The sequence below is a fragment of the Leucoraja erinacea genome, chromosome 1, assembly GCF_028641065.1.
Source record: "Leucoraja erinacea ecotype New England chromosome 1, Leri_hhj_1, whole genome shotgun sequence".
In the NCBI taxonomy this organism is placed as follows: domain Eukaryota; kingdom Metazoa; phylum Chordata; class Chondrichthyes; order Rajiformes; family Rajidae; genus Leucoraja; species Leucoraja erinaceus.
The window spans coordinates 162,396,243-162,410,821 of NC_073377.1; the positions used below are offsets into that span (position 1 = coordinate 162,396,243).

General features: G+C 38.8%; 1 protein-coding gene across 2 annotated transcripts in view; it reads left to right on the forward strand.

Annotated features, from left to right (window-relative positions):
• Positions 1–14,579, forward strand: part of kiaa1109 (KIAA1109 ortholog) — a 298,241-nt gene that overhangs the window by 232,381 nt on the left and 51,281 nt on the right. For both annotated transcript variants that reach the window (XM_055647191.1, XM_055647198.1), the window contains 6 exons: positions 1,704–1,813; positions 4,376–4,475; positions 8,333–8,395; positions 9,649–9,887; positions 12,749–12,973; positions 13,409–13,589. In XM_055647191.1, coding sequence (XP_055503166.1) covers positions 1,704–1,813; positions 4,376–4,475; positions 8,333–8,395; positions 9,649–9,887; positions 12,749–12,973; positions 13,409–13,589 — 918 coding nt within the window. The remainder of the gene's footprint in view (positions 1–1,703; positions 1,814–4,375; positions 4,476–8,332; positions 8,396–9,648; positions 9,888–12,748; positions 12,974–13,408; positions 13,590–14,579) is intronic.

Genomic DNA, 14,579 nt, shown 5'->3' on the forward strand with positions numbered 1-14,579 from the left:
GATTCCAGCGGGGGAAGTTGCTGTTGCGGGAGCTCCGAAAAGCGGCCTCCCACCAGGGACCTGGAGCTCCCGATGTATCTGCGGCCGGAGCTTCCGAAGCTCCGAAGTCGGGTTGCAGCCGTGCGCCACCACAGCTCTTCCCGCTCCGAAGTTGGCCAGCTCTGCGATGGTGAGTCTGCAGGCTCCGTGAGAGGAGCCCTCACGTTGGTTCCTGTCGGAGGCCACCACCGGCTACACGATGTTAGGCCCAACGACTCCGGAGACCCGACAGGGAAAAAGTCGGGTCCCCGTACAGGGAAGAGATTAACGGTTTCCCCCACCCCCCCTCCCAACCCCCCACATATACACAGCTAAAGAAACTAGAGTCAAGACATACATTTAACGAGACAAAAAAATGTTTAAAAGACAGACGGACTGCAGTCAAGCCGCTGCCGATAGGCGCCGCCACACCACCATCTTGAACATTTAGCAGGATTTTATTCAATCTGACTGTGTATGGGCTTAGTTGAGAGAAGATGACATCAGTAGCAAGGAAGCAACATTTATGGCAGGCATCGGTTTTAGGCCTCAATTTGTAAATTAATGTTGTGATTCATCTGAGACTTTAAAGGCATAGTGCAGAAACAGACCCTTCGGCCGATCTCCAACAATTTACAATTTTACTGAAGCCAATTAACCTACAAACCTGTATGTCTTTGGAGTGTGAGAGGAAACCGGAATACCCGGAGAAAACCCATGTGGTCACAGTGTGAATGAACAAACTCTGTTCAGACAGCACCCACCGTCAGGATCAAACGCAGGTCTCTGGCGCTCTAAGGCAGCAACACTAGCAATGCGCAACTGTGCCACCCCTTTATTTTGTTCGATATTTTAGTTTGTGTGGACAGTATCTCTCCTCAAAAGTAGTCATGTGACCCACGGACTGGTTGGAAGAATAGAATTCAGTTTCAGCTCCGAAATGGAAAAAAACGTTTTTCTTTATTTGAGATTCGGCTTGCAACTGAAAAGGCAGTCTAAAAGGGACTGGATAAATTAATAGTAGGCATTAGGGAAGGGGATTTTTATACAGTAGATGTATTAGTTTTACACACACACACTCCCCCATACCCATTTAAAGCTACATAATTTATCTAATCAGGTAAAAGCTAAACAAGAATTCAAACAAAGACATTTTGAAAAGAAAATTAGAAATTAATGGCAAAAATCTGCATGCGTGCTTGTGCTTGAACTTCCACCAGGATGGTGAGCTACAGCAGTTACATTTCACACAAGAGTATCAGTGAATAAGGACTCCTAGGCTTCTCAATGCACCGTGTGAATATTAAATAATGTTTAGGTTTGTGTGCAAGATTTAACTAACACAGAACATTGGAGTTAACATTAGAAAGCAGAGAATAGGTTTGTCTTAGATAGTGTTCAAGAAGGAACTGCAGATGCTGGAAGATCGAAGGTACACAAAATTGCTGGAGAAACTCAGCGGGTGCAGCAGCACCTATGGAGCGAAGAAAATAGGCGACGTTTCGGGCCGAAACCCTTCTTCAGACTGTCTTGTCTTAGATAGTGTTAGTTTAACGTACATGGTCAACTTCAAGTTAAAACATGGGATGACAACAGTTCATAAAATGTGTAACCACATCACCTTATATCTGTTTTGTTTATTTCAATGTATTTCCAAAATTTACGAACATTTATGGTTTTTGTAGGCTGCGTCTCTTAAGGATAAATGGGGTCTAGGCTATAAGCCTAGCTACAACAGATCAAAAAGTATCTCGTCTGCTGGACGACCACCTTTGAGAAGACCAGAAAGGAGCAGGTGAAATGCATGTTTCCTGTTAATGTTTTTTGTAATTTGGTAGACTTTTCGAATTTGTGCAACATTTTGGATCAGATTCAATGAATTGCATTTTAAAGTGCAGTCACTGCAGTTATGCAGACAAACTGGTTTCATCCACAGAATGAAGACCAAGGCAATAAATGAACGATTCATTTGATTTTTTTTTTAAACTTGCTGAGGATTTTTTTTAAGATACTGGAATTTTTTCTTTTAATAATGTCTTTGGTTATTTATTCTAATTTAAGCTAGCAGAATAGCCAGGCAGGGTATTTGATTTTACCCTCTGGTTTGGGGATAAACAACTTTTCAGTCATCCATGTCGACCAAGATGCCCCATCTAAGCTAGTACGGTTTGTCTGCAGTTGACCCATATTCCTCTAAACCATTCCTTTTCATGTACCTGTCCAAGTATTTTTTAAATGCTGTTATAATTCCTGCCTCAGCTACGGCCTCTGGCAGCTCTTTCCATACACCCACCACCCTCTGAGTGAAAACATTGCTCCTCGGGTTCCTATTATATATTTCCTCTATCACCTCTGAGTTTCATGTGCTCCAAGCAATAAAATGCCAGCCTGACCAACCTTTTCCTGTAGCTCAGGCCCTTGGGTCCTGCCCAACCTTTCCCTTTTTATTTGGTCCTCAAGTCTTAAGGGCCTGTCCCACTTACGTGTCCTTGGCACGCAAATTACGCGACCTCGTGGTCGCGTTGAGCCGAGACGGTCCCGCGAAGGTCGGGCGCGATTCCATGCGTACGCACAGCCGTCTGGAGCGCGTGACGTCATTTGAAGATGGACACAAAGCTGGAGTAACTCAGCGGGACCGGCAGCATCTCTGGAGAGAAGGAATGGGTGACGTTTCGTGTCGAGACTCTTCTTCAGTCTGAAAAGAAGGGTCTCGACCCGAATCATCACCCATTGCGTCTCTCCAGAGATGCTGCCGGTCCCGCTGAGTTATTCCTGCATTTTGTGTCCATCTTCAATTTTCTTGGCCCCGCTCTGGGAGTAGAAGTGGGCGCGGATCCGGACCGCAACGGCTGTGAGCCCCTGGCCGAGTTTGGCGATCGTTTACCTGCTTCTGCTGCTGTTGAAGGTGAGACGTTGCAAGCGCCAGGGTCTTGGGCCTGTCCTACTTTGGCCGTCAGTTCCGTGACAGGCCGTTGGCGCGCGAAGATTTCGTTCGCTTCAAAAATTTCGGAGCCCCGCGCGATGTCGCGCACAACTACATACCCCTCCGTGCTTCTAAGTGGGACCGGCCCCGCGCGGCCATACGATGCCCGTGTGCCTCAACGCGAACACGAGGTCACGTCATTTGCGTGCCAAGGACACGTAAGTGGGACAGGCCCTTTACTGTCCTTAAAGGTTTTTTATCAGTTAGTTACAACCAATCACAGTTAAAGAACTAGTAATGTTTTCGCTGCATTGAATAATGTGCATTTTCATCATAGAAATTGCATGATAATTTTTTTAACTAAATGATGCTGATAATTACACCCAGACAGTAGTATTGCACACCTATCATTAAAATGTGGTCCGTCAGAGAATTACTTCTTGGTTCTGCCATTACAGATTAATCTCTGTAATTTTTCAGATTACAACCTGACAAAATGTATATATTTTGGAAAGAAGGAAGCAATGTCCTACAGACAATAGAACAATTAGGATACATATAAATCTTGAAACTGTAGTTGAGCATATAGGTGTTTCAGAGGCCCACTCATGATAATAGCATGACATATTACGATTGGCAAAATAATACCATTATTCAATCTACTGATGTAAAGCTTGTTTTTGAAAATCATTTAAACTTAATGTTTATTAAAATGCTAACATATTAAATTGTTAAGTGTGTATTCAAAACAGTTCATCTAGGATTCTTAAGTAGCTCCAGTCTGAAATATTCTCTAAGATATTCCATAATGCCTGCAGCTTCTGATTTGTGTAAAATTCACATTCTAATAGTCATTCAATGAGTGAAAAATGATTTAAGCACACTGGTACCCTACTTATAGACTCAGTACCTTAGAGAGTTTTAGTATAATACTCCATTCAAACACTACATGTATGCCACTACCCAGACTGCCTGCTGTGCATTGTTGATGGGAACTTGGATGGGAACCCCTACCTGGGCAATTTGTTGGTTTTAAATCCATGCATGAATTCCTGCACTTTGTTAGCACTATCATAACTTGGTTTGGGCAGTACCACTGAAGGCAGGTTTGTGGCTCCAGATATTGACAGATCTTCCAGGTCCTCATTACCTCCTGTAGGATTATCCTCTCTTGGTTCGGATGTATAGCTCACTCCAACCAGAGATTTCTCTATTGTAACAAGCTCAAAGGCCAGTGTTCATAGGGGATGGGAAGCAGATTCCCGGTGCATTAGAAAGTTATCAGTAATGCAACTCCATATTTATAATAATATCTTTTAAGCGCTGATTCCATTAGTGCTCTTATTCCTGGGAACGTATCCTGAACAGAAAACAAAGTGAGGTGTATGCTCCACATAATTGTTCATGTATGTTATTCAAACAATCTTCTATCAGTTCTAGAGTTAATGAGGTCGAAGATGCAGGTGAAGTCCAAACTCCAGAGCAACCTACATCAGGGTCAGGACCAAGAGTGTCTTTTAAAGTGCAGGAGATGGTAAGATTAATGATTGATTTTATTGCAGATGATGCCTTTGAGCCTTGTACTGTTGTAGCGTGTATCAATATGGTTATGTATCAATATGATTATGGGAAGGATGTAGAAGAGAAATGGAGGACATTTAAAGGGGAAATTTTAAGAGTACAGAATCTTTATGTTCCTGTTCGGTTGAAAGGAAACAGTAAAAATTGGAAAGAGTCATGGTTTTCAAGGGAAATTGGACATCTTGTTCGGAAAAAGAGGGAGATCTACAATAATTATAGGCAGCATGAAGTAAATGAGGTGCTTGAGGAGTATAAGGAATGTAAAAAGAATCTTAAGAAAGAAATTAGAAAAGCTAAAAGAAGATATGAGGTTGCTTTGGCAAGTAAGGTGAAAGTAAATCCAAAGGGTTTCTACAGCTATATTAATAGCAAAAGGATAACGAGGGATAACATTGGTCCATTGGAGAGACAGAGTGGACAGCTATCTGCAGAGCCAAAAGAGATGGGGGAGATATTGAACAATTTATTTTCTTTGGTATTCACCAAGGAGAAGGATATTGAATTATGTGAGGTAAGGGAAACTAGTAGATACTATGAGTTTCAAAGTAAACGAAGTACTGACGCTTTTGAAAAATATAAAAGTGGATAAGTCTCCAGGTCCTGACAGGATATTCCCTAGGACATTGAGGGAAGTTAGTGTAGAAATAGCCGGGGCTATGACAGAAATATTTCAAATGTCATTAGAAACGGGAATAGTCCCCGAGGATTGGCGTACTGCACATGTTGTTCCATTGTTTAAAAAGGGTTCTAAGAGTAAACCTAGCAATTATAGACCTGTTAGTTTGACTTCAGTGGTGGGCAAATTAATAGAAAAAATACTTAGAGATAATATATGTAAGCATCTGGATAAACAGGGTCTGATTAGGAACAGTCAACATGGATTTGTGCCTGGAAGGTCATGTTTGACTAATCTTCTTGAATTTTTTGAAGAGGTTACTAGGGAAATTGACGAGGGTAAAGCAGTGGATGTTGTCTATATGGACTTTAGTAAGGCCTTTGACAAGGTTCCTCATGGAAGGTTGGTTAAGAAGGTTCAACTGTTGGGTATAAATGCAGGAATAGCAAGATGGATTCAACAGTGGCTGAATGGGAGACGCCAGAGGGTAATGGTGGATGGCTGTTTGTCGGGTTGGAGGCAGGTGACTAGTGGGGTGCCTCAGGGATCTGTGTTGGGTCCTTTGTTGTTTGTCATGTACATCAATGATCTGGACGAAGGTGTGGTAAATTGGATTAGTAAGTATGCAGATGATACCAAGATAGGGGGTGTTGTGGATAATGAAGAGGATTTCCAAAGTCTACAGAGTGATTTAGGCCATTTGGAAGAATGCGCTGAAAGATGGCAGATGGAGTTTAATGCTGATCAATGTGAGGTGCTACACCTTGGCAGGACAAATCAAAATAGGACGTACATGGTAAATGGTAGGGAATTGAAGAATACAGTTGAACAGAGGGATCTGGGAATAACCGTGCATAGTTCCTTGAAGGTGGAATCTCATATAGATAGGGTGGTAAAGAAAGCTTTTGGTATGCTAGCCTTTATAAATCAGAGCATTGAGTATAGAAGCTGGGATGTAATGTTAAAATTGTACAAGGCATTGGTGAGACCAAATCTGGAGTATGGTGTACAATTTTGGTCGCCCAATTATAGGAAGGATGTCAACAAAATAGAGAGAGTACAGAGGAGATTTACTAGAATGTTGCCTGGGTTTCAACAACTAAGTTACAGAGAAAGGTTGAATAAGTTAGGTCTTTATTCTCTGGAGCGCAGAAGGTTAAAGGGGGACTTGATAGAGGTCTTTAAAATGATGAGAGAGATAAACAGAGTTGATGTGGACAAGCTTTTCCCTTTGAGAATAGGGAAGATTCAAACAAGAGGACATGACTTCAGAATTAAGGGACAGAAGTTTAGGGGTAACATAAGGGGGAACTTCTTTACTCAGAGAGTGGTAGCGGTGTGGAATGAGCTTCCAGTGGAAGTGGTGGAGGCAGATTCGATGGTATCATTTAAAAATAAATTGGATAGGCATATGGATGAGAAGGGAATGGAGGGTTATGGTATGAGTGCAGGCAGGTGGGACTAAGGGAAAATAATTGTTCGGCACGGACTTGTAGGGCCGAGATGGCCTGTTTCCGTGCTGTAATTGTTATATGGTTATTAATGTCTACAATAAAATATGTAAATTGAACAACCTGACTTATTTATCTTGCTCTCAAAACTCTAATCCTAAATATAAAGATAATTAAGGTTGACATTTCAAGAATGAGATCAACAAAGAAAGCTGCATTATGTTGTATGACTGCATTATGTTTTATGACTGCATGTTGTATGTATGACTGCAGAAACGACATTTCGTTTGGACCTCAACGGGGTCCAAACGACAAATAAATTGTATTGTATTGTATGCTGATCGATTTTATTTTTCCTGAAAATAGACATTCTCTCTCGCTTTAACTCACTTTTTCGAGATGTAATCATGATATTGGTGAAGAAAACTTAAATATTTTAAAGCAGTGATAGATAGATAGCCTTTTATTGTCATTCAGACCGAAGTCTGAACGAAATTGCAGCAGTCATACATATAATACCATACAATAAAACAACAATAAACACATATTAACATCCACCACAGTGAGTCCACCCAGCATCTCCTCACTGTGATGGAGGCAAAAGTCTTAGGTCTGCAGTCTCTTCCCTCCTCTTCTCCCTCTGCGCTGGGGCGATGGGGTGATGTAGGATATTGTAATGTCAAGGTCATTAAATGGAGAGTTTATAAAAAATGCTTACACAATATTGATAAGACTAAAGGGTAAAACAAACACATAGTTTCACTATTCTCTAATATCTCAGAATTTTCTTTTACATCTGTTCTGCTTTTTAAGAATAACAATGTTATGACCTGAATTCAGATCTTTCAGTCAGGTCTCACCCCTTTGACTGGAACCTTGCAGACACATGCTAGTTACTAGACTAACTCTGGTGTCTTTATAGTGTGGGATTCTAGGAAACCTCAGAACTCGACATTGTAAATCTCCAAAATGAAATGTTAATTTACAGATCTTACATCAATTTCATTCTCCCTTCAATGTTATTAAATCTCCCGCACCATATGAAGATGGTTGTGACAAAAATGAAGGTTCAGAAACCTCTCTTTTGCTTTAATTAGAAAACCAAGAGGTTTCTTCACTCGTCAGTATCTTTCATCCAAAAGTAGCATCTATTTACTAATATTTCAACATATCAAAGATTGGAAAATCATTGTGCAGATCTTGCCACATGAATTTGTGCCAGAATGAGCCAGCATGTTAAATATGTTATTAATCTGAATTATTGGCGCATTTTATTGCTCTATTAAATCTTCCTTATTTACATTTTTAAAGAATTGGCCTATTATGACATCAACAATAAACTGAATCTTGCTATTTTCTTCCTCCTTCAATATATCTACTCCTGTGGGAATCTCCAAACTATTTCTCAAACTTTACAAATTAAAATAAGTCAAAAATTGATCTGTCAGCCTCTACATTGTCAATGGAAGCTATTGGTAGAGCATTCTAATATGATTATAGAGATAAATTTAACTGATAAATATAATTTTGCAAAGAGCCCTGAAATCTGACGTTAAAGTTATATGACTATAATTGTGCACAGAAGTATTGATTATTAAAAAGATGGAACATTCATACTTTGATTTACACCATCTGTTTCAGTCAGATAACAGATATCATTTGTTACTTAAATTGTCCAAGTAATGGGAGTGTTGCATGTTGTAAATTATTTTTTATGACATTTTCCTTTTTACTTCATTGAAGCTGAATGATACAGCTTTGGCCCTAACAAGGCAAGCCAGCACACCAAAGGAAGGGTATTTTCAGGTACTGGTTTCACATCTGCTCGCACTGAAATCAATTGCTTCATGGGGGAATCTTCTTGACATTCTACCAGCTTTAAACTTTGCAAGTTCAGTTTCACACAATATACGTGTGAAAATAAATAATTGAATAATCAATGTGAAGAACAGCACGTAGCTATTTTTGCAGCACAACAGGTGGTACAAAAGTAGTTAAACAAATTAGTTTCAAAACATTTTGCAGTGGTTATTTGAAAATCAATCCAGTGTTTTAAAGCTGCATAATCATTAAAATGTAAACTTGAGGAAGTAATTTTACTCTATAGATGACATTATTGGTTTCATATGATATTCAAAGTATGATCTCAGTCACACTCTGTAGTGTTCCTGAACTTGCATTGCACTTTTTCTCAACTAACCCACCATTTTCTTCAATCTGCAGGTAATGTTATTTTGTGCTGAGTTTGTTTCATTAACATTCATCTCTATCGCCATGGTCTATATAGGATGAAAGAAAGATCTATGGTTGTTTTTCTAATAAAAGTTGAGACTTGCACTCAATGACATTACAAAAAATACATAAATCATTTTATTTAATTGGGTGCTAAATATTATTTTTCATGAATTATTTTCTAAATTGTCAAGCAGATAAACTTTCTAGAATTCCTCATGGGTGGTGAGAGTTTTGCAATTGGCTTTTGATGCGTTGGGAAGAGAGCAAACAAACTGGGATTACTATGCAAAAACGAGGGAATTTGTGACCTTCATAGTCCCTCATGGCCAGATAGTCTGCAAAGGGCATTGCTTAAATTCTCTAGTACCCTCAATATTTAAAATGGATGGAAAGCTGTGGCTAGAGATTGCAGGAAACGTTGCCTATTTTCTTTGCTGCATAGATGCTGCTGCCCCCGCTGAGTTTCTCCAGCATTTTTGTGTACATTCGATTTTCCAGCATCTGCAGCTCCTTCTTAAACAAGATAACTTCCAAGTTCTTGGGGACACTTTTGTTTCATAATTCCAGCGCTTTTTTCTTAATCATCTTTGGCAGTAGATTTCTTCTGTACTTTTAATGATTTCAAACTAATCATCTTATCAACTTATCTAAATTGATTAAAACATTGTCCAATTTACTATTTCTCCTCTCATTTTGCAAAGCCATTCTCTCTGCTCGAATGTAGATGGTGATTGGGTTCTGATACAAACCAATACTAAAATTATTCATAGGTACATGTTACATAAAAGTAACGATTAACTTTCAAATTTTCTTTATGGCATCAGTTCCCCGAGGAAACAGAAATGGATCTATTATCAGTCACCATTGATAGTCCATCTCATTTTTCATCTGTCAGTGAACGTTCAGTGTTTAGTTCATCAAACACCCCACGTGTTGCTCAACCAAGACTTGCCTTCCAGCTTGATGATGGAAAGCGCGATGATAGTTTGACATCTTCGAGTGAAGAATCTGACCGGGAGGAAGAGTATGAGAAAGAAAAAATACAAAATATCAGGAGGACTCCGTAAGCAACTCTCTTTATTGTTATTTGTAAACTCTAATAATTGGTTCCAGAATCTACTTGAGAACGAAGTTTTTAAAACATTACACCTTGGCACAGAATTGGCAGAGATGTATTTATTTTTTACCCAGTTTATTTACATCAGTTGTAAATAATCACAAAGTTCAGAAGATAGTGCCTGTGGTCAAATCCTCAGTTAAATATTGATACCGCAGCAAATTTATGCTGTAAATTTCTTTGTGACATAGTAAGAGAAGCAGCTAAGTTGCTGAGTGAATAAGGAAGCAAAACAGACAGTGGGAATGAATCTTTCATTTTCTATTTGGCAGATGGTTACTTTTGAGGAACCACAGCATCAGCAAGGTGGGGGGTAGAGTTGTGGCCTCCTTGATTGATGATCAGTACCCTTGATATATTTACACTGTCCTTTATCTATCAAAGTTTGCTACTGATACAAATTTGTGGGAAAGTGGGTTGTGAGGATATAAAATGCTTGCAAAGAGCAGAAAAATTGGGGTAAGAAAGCAGTTATAGTATAACGTGGGAAGTAGTCGAGGTAAAAAAAAAAAAATCTTAAATAATGAGAAACTAGTTAATGCTGGTCTATATGGGTGCCTAGGTGTGCATGTACATAAAACACAGAGTTAGCATGTAGACAGAGCAAGCTATTAGTCGTTATTGCTTTTATTGAAAATGAGTTGAATTATAGGAATAAGGAAATTTAGGTGCAATTGCACAAGGCTTTGAAACGATCATAATGAAGAACTGTGTTTATTTTAAGTTTCTGCATAGAAGGAAGGCTATCCTTGCCTTAGAGCTGGTGTTACATCGATGGATTGTCACCACCTCCCTAGGATAGTCCTTATGAGGGAAAGGTAGTTGGATAAGCTTATACTCTGGGAAAGAGATCACATTCAAATATGTCTTGAAAGACTTGAAAATGGCTTTTCCCTTTGAGAATAGGGAAGATTCAAACAAGAGGACATGACTTCAGAATTAAGTGACAGAAGTTTAGGGGTAATATGAGGGGGAACTTCTTTACTCAGAGAGTGGCAGCGGTGTGGAATGAGCTTCCAGTGGAAGTGGTGTCGGCAGGTTCGTTGGTATCATTTAAAAATAAATTGGATAGGCATATGGATGAGAAGGGAATGCAGGGTTATGGTATGAGTGCAGGCAGGTGGGACTAAGGGAAAAAAAGTTGTTCGGCAGGGACTGGTAGGGCCGAGATGGCCTGTTTCCGTGCTGTAATTGTTATATGGTTATATATGGTTAAGAGTGTGATAGTATAGATGCTTGGATACCTTCATCCGGCTCAAGAGTGCAGGACCAGAACACTGTCGCAGGATAAATGGTCAAGAATGCAAGTTTGCGAAAATATGGAATTTATTCACAGTTGATCATCTTTGGAATTCTCCACTGCAGAATGCAGTGAATGAATACTTAATTGTAAAGTATATTGACATTGATGATTTCGAATACCAAAGGAATTAGGTGATTTGGGGACTAGGGAATAACAGGAACAGGCAAATAAATCAACCATGAACAAATTGAATAGCGAAACTGGCTCAAAAAGCAGTTCTAGGCACTTAAAGGCATTCAAAATCTGTTGACCAAAAAACACTAGAAAATTTGAAAAAATTATCAAACCACTGAAATGTGATCAAACATTTTTTTAGAATTCAAAATACTAAAACAATCTGTAAACACATGGAAACATATTTGTGAGTTAATTAGAGATAACATTTGCTGATGATTTAAAAGAGTATCTTTAATCCAACAACCTATTTAAATCAGTTCCTTTTTATTACAACCTAACAAAATGACTTCTCTGATTATCAGTTGGAAACTTATAAGAAATATAACTTTTGCAAAGAGACAGAGCAATAATCAATGGTGAGTCTTGGATTAAAATTGCTGTGAAAGAGCAAATCCACCAGGCTTAATGTTATTTAATGCCAAGTGCCGAGGGATGCTAAAGTGACAAAACTTGTGAGTCACCGACAGTCAATATGTTGGATACGCACATCATTAGAGAATCGGAGAATGAAAGCTACATTTTAAAGGTATTTAAATCCAACATGGGTGATTGGTTATTTACAGTTTGCTGCTTGACAAGTTCTTCAAAGTCTTTTCGGAAGTGACAATCCAAATGAGTTGTGGACATTTCTATGCTGCAACTATGTCGAATTTTAACAATGAAATTAAGCATTAACAATATAAAGTCACATTTGAGTAAAAAACGGGATACCCAATAGAGTTGATGTTGGGACCAGATCTTATTTTCAAATCACATTAATGATTGGGATGCATAGTAGTTAAATTTGTGTATAGCAACAAACTAAATCTAGCCATGTTTCAGGAAGTACCACAGAAATTACTGTTAAATAAAATTAATTAATTGGAAACATTGCACTTAAAATGTAATGTTTACATGTGAAGGATGCTAACAATAAAAAGAAAGATACTTCATTTTATGTTTAATTTGAATTAATTTTACATTTAATCTAATCATTCATGACAAAAATGTACAACTCTGAGTCTTAGTGATAGGTTGATTGCAGATAAATTGCTTGATAAATGAAAACTTATAATTGGATCTCCAGTTTCACAGGCACACACTCAAGAAACAGCAAATGTAGTCACATTGCCACAGGCTTCTTTGGCAAACATGCTTCACATGCAGGACAGGACCAGAGGACACTTTCAAAGTAATAAAATATACATTGGGGCAGATGTTTAGAAACTCTACATCATAGTAGCGGCACATGGAGAAGTGAGGGAACATGAAATTGAGAGTAAAGCAATAATTCAATGTGAATCATTTCATGTTATGTTCAAGGTTAATTATTTTGATCATTTTGCAGACTCGGTGTGCGGAAAAAGTCTCCAGGCTTTGCTGCAGTTCAGCAACTTTTTAGTGACCGATGGCCATCAGCAGCAATGAGCAGAAATTCTCTAAATGCGGCAACAGAAAGGAACATTGACTTTGAGCTTGATGTTAGAGTTGAGATTGAAAGTGGAAAATGTGTATTGCATCCAACTACGCAGCAGCCTCAACAAACGGAACATGATGAATTAAATCTAAAAAAGTAAGTAAGCTTTCCAATTTCAATTTCAGGTCGGCATTTTTCTTCTGACCCCATGAGTGCCGCTATTTTTCTTCTCTTTATATTTACACTGTTGGTTCTCGTGTTCTGGAGCTCATGAGTTTTTCCTCCCGGAAACTTGGCATCTTTCTATCTTAGTTCCCTCTTTTAAGATACTATTTAAAATAATGTATTAACTGTCACATTTATGTCTGAAACATCTGTGAAACATTCTACATCAAGTGTATGTTGTGGTTTTTGCTACTGTTTTTAATTTGGTTTTTAGATGCAGCATATTAAAACAGTTAACATCCTTGTTGACTGGCTTAAAACTTACAGGGGAAATCTTTAAATGTAATGTTTAATTGTTTAAAATTTACTTTCAGAGTTTGGAACATTGAAATGGAGACTAGTTAAATTATATATTTATTTGTACAGGAATATTGAGAAGATTTTAAAAAATGTGGACCAGGATACTCCCCCAAAGAAGAAAAAACCTCATCCAAACTATACATCAAATATCCATTTATCGGGTGGGAAAAAAGTGCCGCATACACTTCAGACCAAGACAACAGAATTTGAAACCACGGTTTTTTACATTCCAGGAGTAGATGTAAAGGTAAGAAGTGCATCTTTATAATAAAGATTTACTTATAAATTGACCCTGTTCAGAAGAAATAAGAAAGGCTTGCTCTGTATTTATGCTGTATGGTTTTCTTTTTCAAATGTGATCCTTTCCAACACATCTACATCGAGCTGCGCCTAATCCATTTCCCAGATTTGCCACTGACAGATCCCATCCATTTGCTCACGATGGCAGTGGCTTTGAACGATTTTTACATATCTCTAATCATTCACAAAGTTTTTTTTTTAAAAAGGCATCTGCAAATTTGCTAATGTTACTTTGAATCTCTGCATCTAAATCATTGATATATATTGTAAATAGCTGCGGTCTCAGCACCGAGCCTTGCAATACCCCACTAGTAACTGCCTGCCATTCTGAAAGGGACCCGTTAATCCCTGCTCTTTGTTTCCTGTCTGCCAACCACTTCTCTATCCATGTCAGCACTCTACCCCCAATACCATGTGCCCTAATTGTGCCAACTAATGTCCTATGTGGGACCTTATCAAATGCTTTCTGAAAGTCCAGGTGCACTACATCCACTGGCTCTCCTGCGTCCATTTTCCTGGTTACGTCATCACAAAATGTCATAAGACTATTCAAGCATGATTTCCTCTTCGTAAATCCATGCTGACTTGTACCAATCCTGTTACTGCTATCCAAATGTGCCGCATATTTTATGATTGACTCCAGCATCTTCCCCACCACTGATGTCAGGCTAACTGGTCTATAAATCCCTGTTTTCTCTCTCCCGCCCTTCTTAAAAAGTGGGATAACATTAGCTACCCTCCAATCCACAGGAACTGATCCTGAATCTATAGAACATTGGTAAATGATCACCAATGCGTCCACAATTTCTAGAGCCACTTCCTTAAGTACCCTGGAATGCAGACCATCAGGCCCTGGGGATTTATCAGCCTTCAGTCTATCCAACACCATTTCCTGTAAAATGTGGATTTCCTTCAGTTCCCCCGTCACCCCAGATCC